The 13,692-nt window shown below is 59.7% G+C and overlaps 1 protein-coding gene and 1 non-coding gene across 2 annotated transcripts in view; one reads left to right on the top strand and one right to left on the bottom strand.

Moving 5' to 3' along the window:
• ADGRL1 (adhesion G protein-coupled receptor L1) overlaps positions 1-13,692 on the top strand; it is a 41,913-nt gene that overhangs the window by 19,825 nt on the left and 8,396 nt on the right. Inside the window, exons 4-13 of the mRNA XM_008157902.3 lie at positions 979-1,088; positions 7,918-8,718; positions 9,567-9,881; positions 10,622-10,725; positions 11,017-11,202; positions 11,498-11,536; positions 11,733-11,916; positions 12,069-12,191; positions 12,630-12,844; positions 13,133-13,303. Coding sequence (XP_008156124.1) covers positions 979-1,088; positions 7,918-8,718; positions 9,567-9,881; positions 10,622-10,725; positions 11,017-11,202; positions 11,498-11,536; positions 11,733-11,916; positions 12,069-12,191; positions 12,630-12,844; positions 13,133-13,303 — 2,248 coding nt within the window. The remainder of the gene's footprint in view (positions 1-978; positions 1,089-7,917; positions 8,719-9,566; positions 9,882-10,621; positions 10,726-11,016; positions 11,203-11,497; positions 11,537-11,732; positions 11,917-12,068; positions 12,192-12,629; positions 12,845-13,132; positions 13,304-13,692) is intronic.
• On the bottom strand, positions 7,916-7,989 carry MIR9307 (microRNA mir-9307). The gene has a single exon (NR_129050.2). It is a non-coding gene; the product is annotated as a microRNA mir-9307 (primary transcript).

The raw sequence follows: 13,692 nt of genomic DNA, 5'->3' as shown, positions 1-13,692 counted from the left end.
CTCCTGCATGCCCCACACTAGGGACCGAGCCCCCACAAAATACCACGGCCTGGGTGAGTCTATTTTGAAGAAGTGGCGTTAGAAGAAGTTTAAGTTTAAAAAATTTGGCTCTCAAAAGAAATTTCAATCGTTGTACTGCTGATATTTGACTCTGTTGACTAATGAGTTTGCCGACCACTGTCCTAGTTTATAGGTCGATGCTCAACCACTGAGCCACACTGGCCAGGACAATGTTCTGGCTTTTGTTTTTTCCTTCTTTTACCCCCCCCCCACCCCCACCCCCTGCCACTCAAGGCCCGGTAGGTACCAATGTGCTGTTTTTACAGAAGGGTTTTGAGGTGGGTGGGTAGAGCAGATCCTCATTAGGTAAGGGCAGGACTGAAGAGAGAAGACACAGGCGCCCCCCTGCCCTGTATCTGCCAGGGAGTCCCCCACAACTGCTTCCTGCATACCCGCGATCAGGTCGCTGGCCCGCCGGCTGAGACCTGGGCTGCTCCAGGAAACAGAGACCCTGACTGTGGGGACAGACAGCAGAGGAGAAACATCTTTTATTATTTTCTTTTAAATATATTTTTATTAATTTCAGAGAGGAAGGTGAGAGGGAGAGAGACACATCAATGATGAGAGAGAATCATTGAACACTCCTCCGTGAACAAAGGCGGGGCTCTACACTCAATTGAGGGAAAATGCCAAGGATGCGCCAGCACCAGTGCTGGGTGGGAGCCAGGAAGGGCTGGGCAAGCAGGTGACGGGGCCCTGCTCGGTCCCAGCCCCGAGCTTCATGCCATGCTGGGCCGGAGAGGAGAGGAAGCCTGTCTAGTGGAAGAGAGAGAGCAGGCAGGAAGCGGAAGACAATATCCACGAAAGGCCCCTGGCTTTGGTCTCCATGGTTCCTTCCGAATTTGGGGGTACCCATTCTGCTCCTCACCCTGGAGCCAGTTCTAGGCCTGTCTTCCCATCTCCGTCTTTCCTCCACAGGTGTAACAACCGCACCCAGTGCGTGGTGGTGGCCGGCTCCGACGCCTTTCCGGACCCCTGTCCCGGGACCTACAAGTACCTGGAGGTGCAGTACGACTGTGTCCCCTACAGTGAGTCCTCTTGTTCCTCACGCGAACCCGGGCCCTTCCCCTACCCAGAGTGAGCGAGGAGGAGACACCTTGACCCGCCACACACACGCACGCACACGCGCACACGCACACACGCACAAGGGGCCAGGTTGGGCCAAGTGCGTGGGGGACAGCTGGGTCTGTTCCCTCCCTATCCCCCCGCCCCCCGCCCTTCCCAGCCACCACCAAACTGTCCTTTCCCCAGGCACCTTCTCCAGCCCTTGTCACCCTGGCCCCCTTGGCCTGCTTCTCCATGTGCCCCAGCTTCTTTACACATCCCCAGGCCACACCCCACTCTGCTGGGCACACTTACATCTCTCCCTCAGCCCCACCGCCCTGTAATCCCTCCGCCTCCCTCTTCTCTCATCCCTTCCCTTCCTGGCACCTTCCCCCCCGCCCCGCCCCCCGCCACACACACACCTGTCCGTTCCTCTCACCCCACTTCTCTCTGAACGCCCTCTCCTTCCTCTTGTCCTCTTCACCCCTCACCCGCCCCTCCTGCCCTTTCCCAGTCCTGGAAGCTGGACTTTATGTCCACAGAGAGGCTGACCACCGCTGAGGCCTCATGGTGGATTCGGTGTGAAGGGCTGGGGAAGTCTTGTCTTCCACAGAGTCCCATCTCCTGGTCAGTGTGCCCATCACCATAATAGCACTTCCTGTTTGCCAGGGAAGTGCCGCCATGGTGGATGGAGGGAGGCTCCCAGGTGGACCTGGGGAGCCAGAGGCCTGGCTTTCTTATACCTGGTGAAGGGGAGCTGACAAAGACAGGGTCTCTCCTCCTCAGCACCCACCTGAACATCATCATCCTCCTCACTCTCCCTCCGCCTCCCCTCTCCTTCCCCAACCCCCAGCTTCACTGAGCCAGGAGGTAGGCTCCAGGCAGAGGGGGGCGGAGGCAGGGCCACCAGAGTGTGTGCGTGTGGGGGGCAGGGGCGTGTGGGGGGCAGAGGTGGGGAACAGGGGCCCTATGTCTCTCCCTCCTCTCCCCTCCCACTCCAGCCTTCTCCCCCCTCCCACTTCAGCCTTCTCCCCGAACCTTTGATTTCTCCTCGCAGGTGATGATCTACACTGGGAACAGGATCGCTGTGTGTTTCCATCACTTTCTGCTTTTACTCCTCAACCTTTCCTTTCAGCGACCAGGCCGCCAGCCACCGCCTGAGGGGGACGCCCGTCTGATCCTTGAAGCCTTCCCACAGCACTGGGGACACTGCCCGCCCCGGGGCTGGGGAGCAGGGAAGGCAGGCAGGAGGTGGGGAGCTTAGCACACAGGAAGTCGGGCTGGTTCGAAGCTCGGCCAGGCTCTTGAATTTTTCTGGCTCTGAAACCTGAGCAGGTGACGTCCTTTCTCTGGGCGCCGTCAGGGGAGGCGAGAGTCAGGGAGCTCGTGTGTGAAGCAGCGGCCCAGGGCCAGCCTCAGCGCCTGCTCCCGGGGCAGCGGCGAATCCTCACCCCCTGCCCCCCGCGCCCAGACCCACGCCTGGCTCAGGATGTGCTCAGCAGCGGTCCGAGTGCCCTTCCAGCCGACTGGCCCTGTAGACTCATCTGTGATGGGGGAAGGGACCAAACACCTTCCCTGGGACACTGCCAGGAAGCGAGACCATGGGTAAAGCGCATGTACCTGAGTCACCGTGTGAAGGAAGTGGTACCCACTTTTGCCAGCGTGGGGCCTCAGCCTTGTTGCTTCACCTCACTGAGCCTCAGTTTCCCCATCTGTAGACAGGGTTCTCTAAAGACTGCCCAGGAAGTGCCTAGCACGGTCCCTGGCACCAAGTGAGTGCTGGGCACTTGGTAGTCATTGTTTCCGCTGTAACCACCAATTACTGTCATGGCTGTTGGTAATCAAAATAACACTAACAACTGGTGATGAACGCAGTTCCTCCTGAGGCAGATGGGGTAAAGGGCAGGGAAAATCCCTCGGTCCAAGTGGAGTCCGAAGTGGATGCCACACAGTTAAAGAAGCAGGAGGAAAGTTTAGAGGGCCTTGGGAGGAAAGGGGTGGGGAGGCCTCCTGGAGCCGACCCCCCAGGGTGGGCAGGAGCATGACCCACAAAGGCCAGGAGGTAGGCAGGTCAGCCCAGGGGATGGGCGGCCCCCAGTCTGATGGGAGAGAGCTAGCCTGAACTCTGGGGGAGATCACACACACACACAGTGGTTGTGTGTGGGGCCATGTGTGTCCTAAACATGCAGACGTGTTAGCTCCTGGTCCCAGAGGAAGGGGGCTGGGTTAACAGGAGGATTGAAGCCAGACCACAGAACAGGGAGGCCGGACACTCGTCCCCCAAACGTTTGCTGAGCACCTCCTGTGTTCCAGGCCCCGGATGAGGCGCTGGGGATGCAGCCAAACCCTCCCCCGTGGAACTCCCTGCTTCTGCCTCCAGAGAGGTGCTCGGAGAGCCAGGCCCTGGCAGAGGCTCCTGAGGGGCCAGGGCACAGAGCCTGAGGCTTCAGAGGCTGGGGTGATCCAGTGCTGGTGCCGGCCAGGGGCGGGGGGGAGTGTGGGGGCTTCCGTGGGGCTGGGCCGTGGGTGTGTGGGGTCCCCGCCACACACGTTGGACAGGCCCGACTAACACTGGATTTGCCTTGCAGCTGTGCACAGTCTAACCGTTCCCCTTCCTCCCCCAGGTACCGCCGGCCCACCAGGCAGCGGGTGGCGTGGAGCTCCTGGCTCCGGGGCCCCCGGGGGGTTGCTGGGCAGAGAAACTGAGTCTCGGGGGAGCGTGTCTGTGCCACCTGCTGTCCTGCCCTGTGTGATGTCTCCCCACCCCAGCCTCTTCCCTCTCTACCTCTGTCTCCCCACCCACGCTCTCTGAGGCCCAAGGGGGCTCTGCTTGTCTGCCTCTCCGTCATTCTGTGTCCAACTCTGTCACCCTCTCTCTGTGTTGGCTCTTTCTGGGTGGTGAGGGTTGGGGGGACCCAGCTGCTCCCAGGTGGGGCCAGCACAGACTGGAAGGAGTTCAGCCTGTTCTCAGTTCTGGGCACCCAGGCCCCGGGAGGAACTGAGCTTCCTTCCCTGGGCCCCTGGTTCTGGCAGGAGGGCAGCAGACAGGGCGAGAGGGGACCAGCGTGTCCCCCCACTCCCTCCCCGATGCCCCCCTAACCAGAGCCCTGAAGGCATGGTCCTTCTGCCTGCCTGTCGTCCCCTCACCCCGTGTCTCTCTTGGTCTCTGTCCTGCGTGTTTCCCCTCCCTGTGACTGTCTCCCTCACGACCTCTTGCCCCAACCCTACCCCAGAGGAAGGGACTTTGGGGGTGGGGGCTGAGCTGATGCAACATTTGGGGTTGGGGAACCAGGAGTAAGGAAAGAAAGGAAAAGGGGACATGTTGCCAAAAAAGAAACAAAAGCAATTTAATCTCTTTTTTTTTCTCTTTTTTCTTGCACATTTTTTTTTTCAATTTGTTTTCTCTCTCTCTTCCGATGCTTAAAGTAGAAGTGGAGCAGAAAGGTAAACGCACTGTTACCAATGCTAACCCCTAACTCACACTTTGTTTTACCTGTACCATCCTATGTGACCGCCCTCCCCTCTCGGCCCCTTCTTCTCCCACCCCCACCGGGGCCAGTTGATAGCTCCCACCCCAGGTGTCCTCACTGGGGCGAGCCCTGGTCAGCCATGGGGGACTCCACCCTCCAGACACCCGAGGAAGCTCCTCTGAGTACATGGGCAGGACCTTCCTCCTCTCTCTCTCTCTCTTTCTCTCTCTTTCTCCTCTCTCTCTCTCTCTCTCTCTCTCTCCCCCTCCCTCCCTCTCCCTCTCTCTCTCCCCCCTCCCTCCCTCTCTCTCTGTCTTTCCCTGTCCCTCCTTCCTAGTTCCTGGCCCTTGCTAGGGGACCTGGCCTTCTCTCATACTTCTTTTGCTCCTTCAGGAGAAGTTTGTAAGCATCCTGGGTGGGTGGGGACTCCCTTTCCTGGTTCCAGACTGGGGGTGGGGTAGGGGGGCACTGGGTGAACCGTCTCTTTTCTTCTTCCTGCCCCAACGTTGGTAACGTACGTCCCGTTGGGGAGGCGGGATGGAGGGGCCACCGTTGTTTTCCTTTTGGAGAGCAGATTCATCCTATCCCTCAGGCACCTGGTGGCTTAAGTTCCTTCTGGTTTGGTGTTTCCAAGGCCCAGAGCTGTTTTGGAGCACAGAGCACAAGTCTCCCCCACCCCTGTCCCCCAATCTCCACCAGTTGGGGGCCCACCCCTGGGGAGGGGTATGAACTGTCCTCAGCCCTGGGAGGGCAGCCTGTCAAATGGGGGGATAAGGGGGTGGGGGCGGGCCTTGCGGTGGGGGGATCGAGGGATGGGGGAGCATTTTTCTCTGGTTCTGAAACACTTGCGAAGCTGCAGTCAGGGTTTCTTCTGGGCTGTTGTGGTTAGAGGACCAGGGAGAGGGGGCGGGGACAGGATAGGCCAGGTCTGGGGACTTCCAGGAGCACCGTAATTTCTTGCAGGGGTTTAACCTCAGCTGGGGAGCAGGAGAAGTCTGTGGTGGAGATGGCTGTCTGTCATGGAGGGGAGGACAGGAGTTGGGGGATGGTTGCTTTCATCCCCTGAAAGTTTTGGGAAATTGATAGCTCTGAGGCTGGCAGCAGGGGAAGGGCTGGGTGAGACACCTTTTTATATACCTTTTGTCTTGAAATTACGGTGGTCTGTGGAGCATCCCATTCAAGGGGGGTGGAGTGGGTCCCTCCAAGCTGCTCCCCTCCCCGCTGTCCCCCTCCCCCATCTCAGAGAGGCCTGGGCAGCCAGCCCACGGTCTGCCCCAAAACACCCTGCCACTCCGAGTCTCTCTTTCCTGGAGTCTCTCCCACCCAGCACCAGACACTCTTCTTGCAGGTCCGGTGGTGGTTTGGATATGCAGCCCTGGATCTTTTCTCTTCAAGAGGCGGGGAGGGAAAAGGAGGTGTTGGGAGCTTGGTGCTAGGGAGGGGTCCTTGCTGGCAAAGGCCCCAGGCCCTTTCTCATCTTCTCCCCCTTCCCCAGGGTAACCTCTAACCACATTTTCCTCCTCCACACCCTTCTGACCAGGTCATGTTCTGAGACCTCCCACCGCCCCCCTCACACACACAGCAGGCAGGGGCCCGCCTGGCTTGGGGAGAGGGAGACCTTGGCACAGAGGAAACAGGTGGAGGGACAGGCCAACACCTCAGGGCACCAGGAACAGGGAGATGATGAAGCCCCAGGGCCCAAGCCAGGATCCTTCTGGTCCCTGCCCACCTCTGTGCCCTGGGTTCCCCTTCCCCTAAAACAGGGCATGCTCCTGGCTGCTTTTGTGCCTGGGGACCCTTGGGCTGCCTCCCAAGCCAGGACCAGGTCCCAGCCCTTCCTGTCTCCCTTGGGGCCATCTGCTTTGGTGACAGCCAAGCAGAAGCAGAGAATTCACTGCAAGCCCTCACCCTGGCCGGTCTGTGGGTTCTGCTAGCAGGGAGTTGAGAGGGAGGCCCCAGCCATCCTGGATGGAGGGGCCTCTGACTGTCATCACTCTGGGAGGAGGAGGGGAGTCGGCCATGCTGACCATGAGAGTCCAGATCGCCACTGGGTCAGCAGGGGAGCCTAGGAGTAGGTAGCCCTGGGACGTGATGGGGTAAGGGTGGGCAGGCCAGTGGGGGCCAACGAGATGCAGTTGAGGTTTTCCTCCTTTTCAGGGAATGGGGGGGTGGGGCGGGGCCCCCCACCTTTCTGACATCAACGCTGCCTTGGTCCCTCCTCCCGAGCCGGGGATGGTTGCAGGTAAATCCGGGTCCGGGGCAGGGGAGGTGGGGGGCCTGGCTGGGGTGGGCTGGGTCTTTATCCTAGCACTTGGTTCCCTCCCTTGCCCACTCTGAGCTGGACCTGGGAGTGCCCCCCTGAGGGACCCTCAGTCGGGCCTGGGCCTTGGAGTGAATTCTCTGCTCACCCCCTCTCTCCTCTGCCAGCACTAACCTTTCTTCCCAGGTGGTCTCCAGCGTGCCTCCCTTGGAGCCAGGACCTCTGCTGAGGGCCCCGCCTTGTCTCTCTTCCCTCTACACAGCTTTCCTTCCCCCTCCCCAACTCTCCTGGGGAGTCCCCTCCCTCCCCATGTCCCACCCCCATCCCTGTGCACCAGTGTCAGTGTCTGCTGCTGAACAAACCCCCTGAGAGACCCTGCCGGCTGGGGGCAGGGCTGGGCACCATAGGGGCAAGGCTGGAGTTTTCCAAAAACCCTTCCTGATTGTGTGGGTACTGGGGGAGGGCACAGGCTGCATCCCCCACCCTGGAATGGAGAGATGCTCCTGACACCCATAGTGGGTACAGAAACATCGCTGCCTGCAGTTTTTGCAGGAGGAAGAAAGGGGAGTAAAAAAGATCTGTCCTGTGTGGTGGGTGAAGGATGGGACCCTCCACTCTAGCTCTTCCATGGGGGGTGGAGACAATGGCCAAGAGGCAGGGCACTGAGTCCCTGGAACTTCAAAGCTGCCAGGCAGCAGCTGCAGTGAGGTCTTTCCGCCATGCTTAAGGCACACAAGAAAGTCTCTGGGAGGGCTCTTGCCAAACCCCTTATCCCCAGCCTGTGGGGTCTCTAGCAGCCAGAAAAGAAAAGAGGGGTACCACACCTTCTCCCACTAACCCTGCTCTTAATGGCCTCCAGGGTTGACATCTCCAGGGAGAGGGGCAGCTGGGCGGGCAGGGATCCCAGCCCGGAAACCCCCTTCCCATCACCAGCCCTACCAAGCAACCGTGACTGCAGCAGCAGGAGGGGACAGTCTGGCTTCCCCCTGGCCTTGTGACCAACTGCCTCTCTCTCCCCTCTCCTCCCCTCTCTCATCCCTGCACCTCCTCTCCCGTTTCCTCTCCTCCCACCCACCCGCCCAGTCTTCGTGTGCCCAGGGACCCTGCAGAAGGTGCTGGAGCCCACCTCCACGCACGAGTCGGAGCACCAGTCTGGTGCGTGGTGCAAGGATCCGCTGCAGGCGGGAGACCGCATCTACGTCATGCCCTGGATCCCCTACCGCACGGACACGTTGACCGAGTACGCTTCATGGGAGGACTACGTGGCGGCGCGCCACACCACCACCTACCGCCTGCCCAACCGCGTAGATGGCACTGGCTTCGTGGTCTACGACGGCGCTGTCTTCTACAACAAGGAGCGCACACGCAACATTGTCAAGTACGACCTGCGCACACGCATCAAGAGCGGGGAGACGGTCATCAACACTGCCAACTACCATGACACCTCGCCCTACCGCTGGGGGGGCAAGACTGACATCGATCTGGCCGTGGACGAGAATGGGCTGTGGGTCATCTATGCTACTGAGGGCAACAATGGGCGGCTGGTGGTGAGCCAGCTCAACCCCTATACACTGCGCTTCGAGGGCACATGGGAAACGGGATACGACAAGCGCTCAGCGTCCAACGCCTTCATGGTGTGCGGTGTCCTCTACGTGCTGCGCTCCGTCTACGTGGATGACGACAGTGAGGCAGCCGGCAACCGCGTGGACTACGCCTTCAACACCAATGCTAACCGTGAGGAGCCAGTCAGCCTGGCCTTCCCCAATCCCTACCAGTTTGTCTCCTCCGTGGACTATAACCCACGTGACAACCAGCTCTACGTCTGGAACAACTACTTCGTGGTGCGCTACAGCCTGGAGTTTGGACCTCCAGACCCCAGTGCCGGTGAGGACGGCTCCTGTTCACTATCCCAGGCCTCAACCCCAGTCCCGGGGTGGGGGGCACACTTGGAGTTCTTAGGGACCTGGAGGTGGGCTGGGGGAGACCTTGAGTTGGAAAGAGTCACACAGCACATATGTTTTCATCTAACCCTGATAGTCACAGGGATTGTTCCTGCCCCCAGTTTACAGATGAGGAAACTAAGGTTGGGGATTAGTTTATGTATTTTGAGGATTTAGACTCAGAACTCTGTGCACCTAACCCCCGAGTGCACTGCCTCTCCCTGTGGCCTGTGCACTTTTAGCCATGGAACCCTTATCAACCAAAATCTTGAGTGGAAGCCCAAATATCAGGTGAAACAGAACAAGGCTGAGCTGCTGCTGATGGGGTGGAGCCTTTCCGGAGTCTCATATGCCTCCTCAGCTGCCCCTGAGCCATCTCTGAGCAGCCCCAGGGGTCCAGGGAGCCTAATCTAATCCAGCTTCCTTTGCATAATGGGAAACCGAGGGCCTCCCACCCGAGGGAAGGGATCTGGCCAGGTTACAGACCAAAGTGAGAGTAACCGAGGATGGGAGGTGGCCATGTTCACTACCTTCATGGCCTGTCCTCTCCAGTTGTTCTTTCAGACCTCAGGGTGCACATGAATGAATTCTTAACACCTTTTGATGCTTTACATGGTCCTACAGAAGTGAGGGATCTCTGTGGGCAGAGAGAATGTGGGGGGAGATCCCCTTCCAGACCCAGTGGGGACCAGGACACCTTTCTACTTCATTGGCAAGAAAGATGCTAAGATGCTAGGATCCAAGTACCCAGGCATGGGGGTGACTCTGTCTCATGTCTCCTCTCCATTCCAGGCCCAGCCACTTCCCCGCCCCTCAGCACAACCACCACAGTCCGGCCCACACCCCTCACCAGCACGGCCTCACCTGCAGCCACCACCCCACTCCGCCGGGCACCCCTCACCACACACCCGGTGGGTGCCATCAACCAGCTGGGACCTGACCTGCCTCCAGCCACAGCCCCAGCCCCCAGTACCCGGCGGCCCCCAGCCCCTAATCTGCACGTGTCTCCAGAACTCTTCTGTGAACCTCGGGAGGTGCGGCGGGTCCAGTGGCCGGCCACCCAGCAGGGCATGCTGGTGGAGAGGCCCTGCCCCAAGGGGACTCGAGGTGAGTGCAGAGGCCTCGGTCACTTCCACTGTGGCTGGTTTGTGGGGTGGCTACTGCTGGTCTGGGCAGGGAAGAGACAGGGGACATGCCCACCACTCAGCTTAGCACAGGTGCACTGACCTGTCCATCTCCCCTGCCAGAGCATGGGTTTTATATGGCAGGGGTCATACCTGATATCTGCAGCTGTGTCCCCAGATTCCAACAGAGCTCCCAGGACACAGTAGCATCTCAGTACCCTCCCCCGCCCCAAACCCTGTCCCCTCCTGCAGTACTGAGCACCTGCTGCCTGAAAAGCACTAGGTAGACCCTGCAGGGAGCCCACGGAGGTGACGTGGGTGTGTCCCAGTCTCAGGCTAAGATGGACCAGCCCTGGCAGCAGCTGATGGCAGGGTGGGCGGCAGACAAAGTGCCAGAGGGGTGGACCATGACCATGTGCTCCAGGGATCTGAGGGGTCAGAAGAGGCTTCGTGGAGAGGAGGCTTCCAAGATGGGCTTTGCTAAAAGGTTCTATTCCTGTAGGCAAAGATGGAAGGGGAGCCCTGAAGGAGAGCTTGGGAAGTCAGGGGTGACTTATGTCACCTCAGAATGACACCTCTCTTGACTGTCTGGCCTGCTTCATGTCTGGTCTTCCATGTTTCCCTCACCTGCTTGCCCTCTCTGTCATCTCCTTTCCCCCTGCTTTGGCCCCTGTTCTCCTTCCTTGTGGCTCCCTTCTCTGTCCTGTCTGTCTGTCCCTGCAGGAATTGCCTCCTTCCAGTGTCTACCAGCCCTGGGGCTCTGGAACCCCCGGGGCCCTGACCTCAGCAACTGCACCTCCCCCTGGGTCAACCAGGTGGCCCAGAAGGTACCAGTAGCAGCTGCTCCTCTCAGGCACCTGTGCACACTGGGCTCTGGGTGGCTGGGTGCAGGGTGCAGTGGAGCAATGGGACACAGAGGGAGACAAATGGGTGGCAGGTCTGGGAGGCAGGAATGTGGGTGCACTCTCTAGTGTACAGAGTGGGGGAGAGGGCAAACAGGGACAAGGGGCAGCAGAGAGCAATGAGAAGGGCTGAGCAGGCCGGGTATGTGCAAAGGGACCATGGGGAAGCGAGATGGTCCCTGACAGAGCCGGGTCCCCCACTTCTGCCTCCTTCAGATCAAGAGCGGGGAGAATGCAGCCAACATTGCCAGTGAGCTGGCCCGCCACACCCGGGGCTCCATTTACGCGGGAGACGTGTCTTCCTCCGTGAAGCTGATGGAACAGCTGCTGGACATCCTGGATGCCCAGCTGCAGGCTCTGCGGCCCATTGAGCGCGAGTCGGCTGGCAAGAACTACAACAAGGTGGGGCCTGGCAGCAGGGCCAATGGTGGGCTCTGTCCTGGAGGCTCAGGAAGGTTCTGGCCTAGTACCTAAGCTGGGCTGCCACCCATGATGGTCAGAGGAAGGAAGGACGGAATGCAGGCCTGTTGGTCTCCCTCCTGGGATACCTTGGAGGGTCCTGGGGTTGGGGGATCCCTTAGGAACATCTCTTACTCATGGCCCAACGCCAGGTTGGTGGCAGACACAGAAGAGTGAGAGTGTTGGAATGAGTAGGGCAGGAGGCCAGGCCTGACAGTGCCTCCATCCCTTTCCTTAGATGCACAAGCGGGAGAGAACCTGCAAGGACTACATTAAGGTGAGGCCCAGAGGGCTTCTACTGTCTGAGGAGGGTGGAGCAGGCCCCAGGAGGCACTGGGGGGGAGGGGGGCGGGGTGTGGAGATTGAGAGGTGGGGATAAAGAGGCCATCCTGAGGAACTGGAGGATGTGGGGGAATTCGTGGCACCACCCCCAACCTTTCCCCCTCCCCCCACCCCTCTCCCTGCTCATTTAGGCTGTGGTGGAAACGGTGGACAACCTGCTGCGGCCAGAGGCTCTTGAGTCCTGGAAGGACATGAATGCCACAGAGCAGGTGCATACAGCCACCATGCTCCTGGACGTCCTGGAAGAGGGTGCCTTCCTGCTGGCCGACAATGTCAGGGAGCCGGCCCGCTTTTTGGCTGCCAAACAGAATGTGGGTGAGTGCTATAGTCTCACCGGGGCAAGTTCAAGTGCAGATCTTGAACTGTGGGGCCCAACTGTTACAGAGACCACCCTGGCCCTTGACCTTGGGCCCCTGGACTGGGCACAGATTCCAATCCCGTATGCCCTGCCATCCTCTGTCCCACAGTCCTGGAGGTCACGGTTCTGAACACAGAGGGCCAAGTGCAGGAGCTGGTGTTCCCCCAGGAGTACCCGAGTGAAAACTCCATCCAGCTGTCAGCCAACACCATCAAGCAGAACAGCCGCAATGGTCAGTGCCCCTTCTTTTCTCCTTCCGTGTGGCTCCCTGAAATCCTCTGCTCAAGCTGTGGGAATATTTCAGGGTACTCATGGGGTCCTCCCAAAGGCCTGTAGAGCCAGGACACTTCAGTCTGCAGGGCTCACTTTGGTGCAGCAGCAGTTGATCCTCAGAGCTCAGGGAGGACTGTCCCGTTTGAGACTAAGGCACAGAGAGGTTAGGGATTTGCTCGAGATCACACCACAAGTGAGAGGTGCCCAGGGACCCAGCCGCTGTGTGTTCTGGCCTGCTGCCCTGTTGTTTGGCACTGCCTGCAACCGAGCAGTTGTCCCGGGGCAGGGTTTTCTGAGCCCACTCGCGTGGGCTTCGCCTGGTAAAGCCAGGTCCCAGTGGCCAGAGCTGCACCAGCCAAGGGGTATCGGCAAACCCCGCTACACCTGTCCTCCCCAGGGGTGGTCAAAGTCGTCTTCATCCTCTACAACAACCTGGGTCTCTTCCTGTCCACTGAGAACGCCACGGTGAAGCTGGCGAGCGAAACGGGCACAGGCAGCCCAGGGGGCACCTCCCTGGTGGTGAACTCACAGGTCATCGCAGCCTCCATCAATAAGGAGTCCAGTCGTGTCTTCCTCATGGACCCTGTCATCTTTACCGTGGCCCACCTGGAGGTGAGCTGAGGCATCGCCCACCCTCCATGAGGGTCCCAGCATCTTTTGTGTTCCCATGCTGCATATCCCCCTGCTCATCCACCCAGAAGCAAGTTTGCACCCCTCCCTGGGCCATGCACCCCGTCATAGCCCCCACCTCAACTGCTTAGGTCATTTGTCCCCAGAGATATCAGACTGCCACCTGGAGCTCCAAGCACTTCTCCATGCTTGTTGCTATCCCTGTAGCTGGGTGTGAGGGCTGGAGAGGGACTCCCCAGATCTGACTCCCCGGCCACCACCACACAACAGGCCAAGAACCACTTCAATGCTAACTGCTCCTTCTGGAACTACTCGGAGCGCTCCATGCTGGGCTACTGGTCGACCCAGGGCTGCCGCCTGGTGGAGTCCAACAAGACCCACACCACATGTGCCTGCAGCCACCTCACCAACTTTGCCGTGCTCATGGCTCACCGTGAGATCGTAAGCTGGCTGGCGCTCCGCTGCGCTCTCCTGGCGGGCCCACTCTCTGGCCCAGCTTTGCATGGCATCATAGAGTGAAGCATGGGCAGTGCCAGGGAAGACCAGCTTCGTGGGCATGGGGGGCCACCAGTCTTGCCCAGGGCACAAGGCCACACATCTGGTTCTCTCTGGTCACAGTCCCACCTTCTCCCAAGGCCCTCTGGAGAAGCAAGTTGGTGTCACCTTTGTCATCTCTCCACACGCCTTCCAGAGCATGAGGAAGTGAGCGCGCCACCTGCAGAGGGGTGGGGGCCAGCAAGTTGGCCAGGGGCAGTAGGCCAGGGGGTGGGGGCTGCACCAGCAGTACTTGTGGCCTGCAGCCTTGCCCCCAGCTGGCACTTAGCTGAGCC

The sequence above is a fragment of the Eptesicus fuscus genome, chromosome 6 (assembly GCF_027574615.1).
Source record: "Eptesicus fuscus isolate TK198812 chromosome 6, DD_ASM_mEF_20220401, whole genome shotgun sequence".
NCBI lineage: Eukaryota > Metazoa > Chordata > Mammalia > Chiroptera > Vespertilionidae > Eptesicus > Eptesicus fuscus.
Note: the sequence above shows the minus strand (reverse complement) of the source record. Positions and strands in the feature narration are given on the sequence as shown.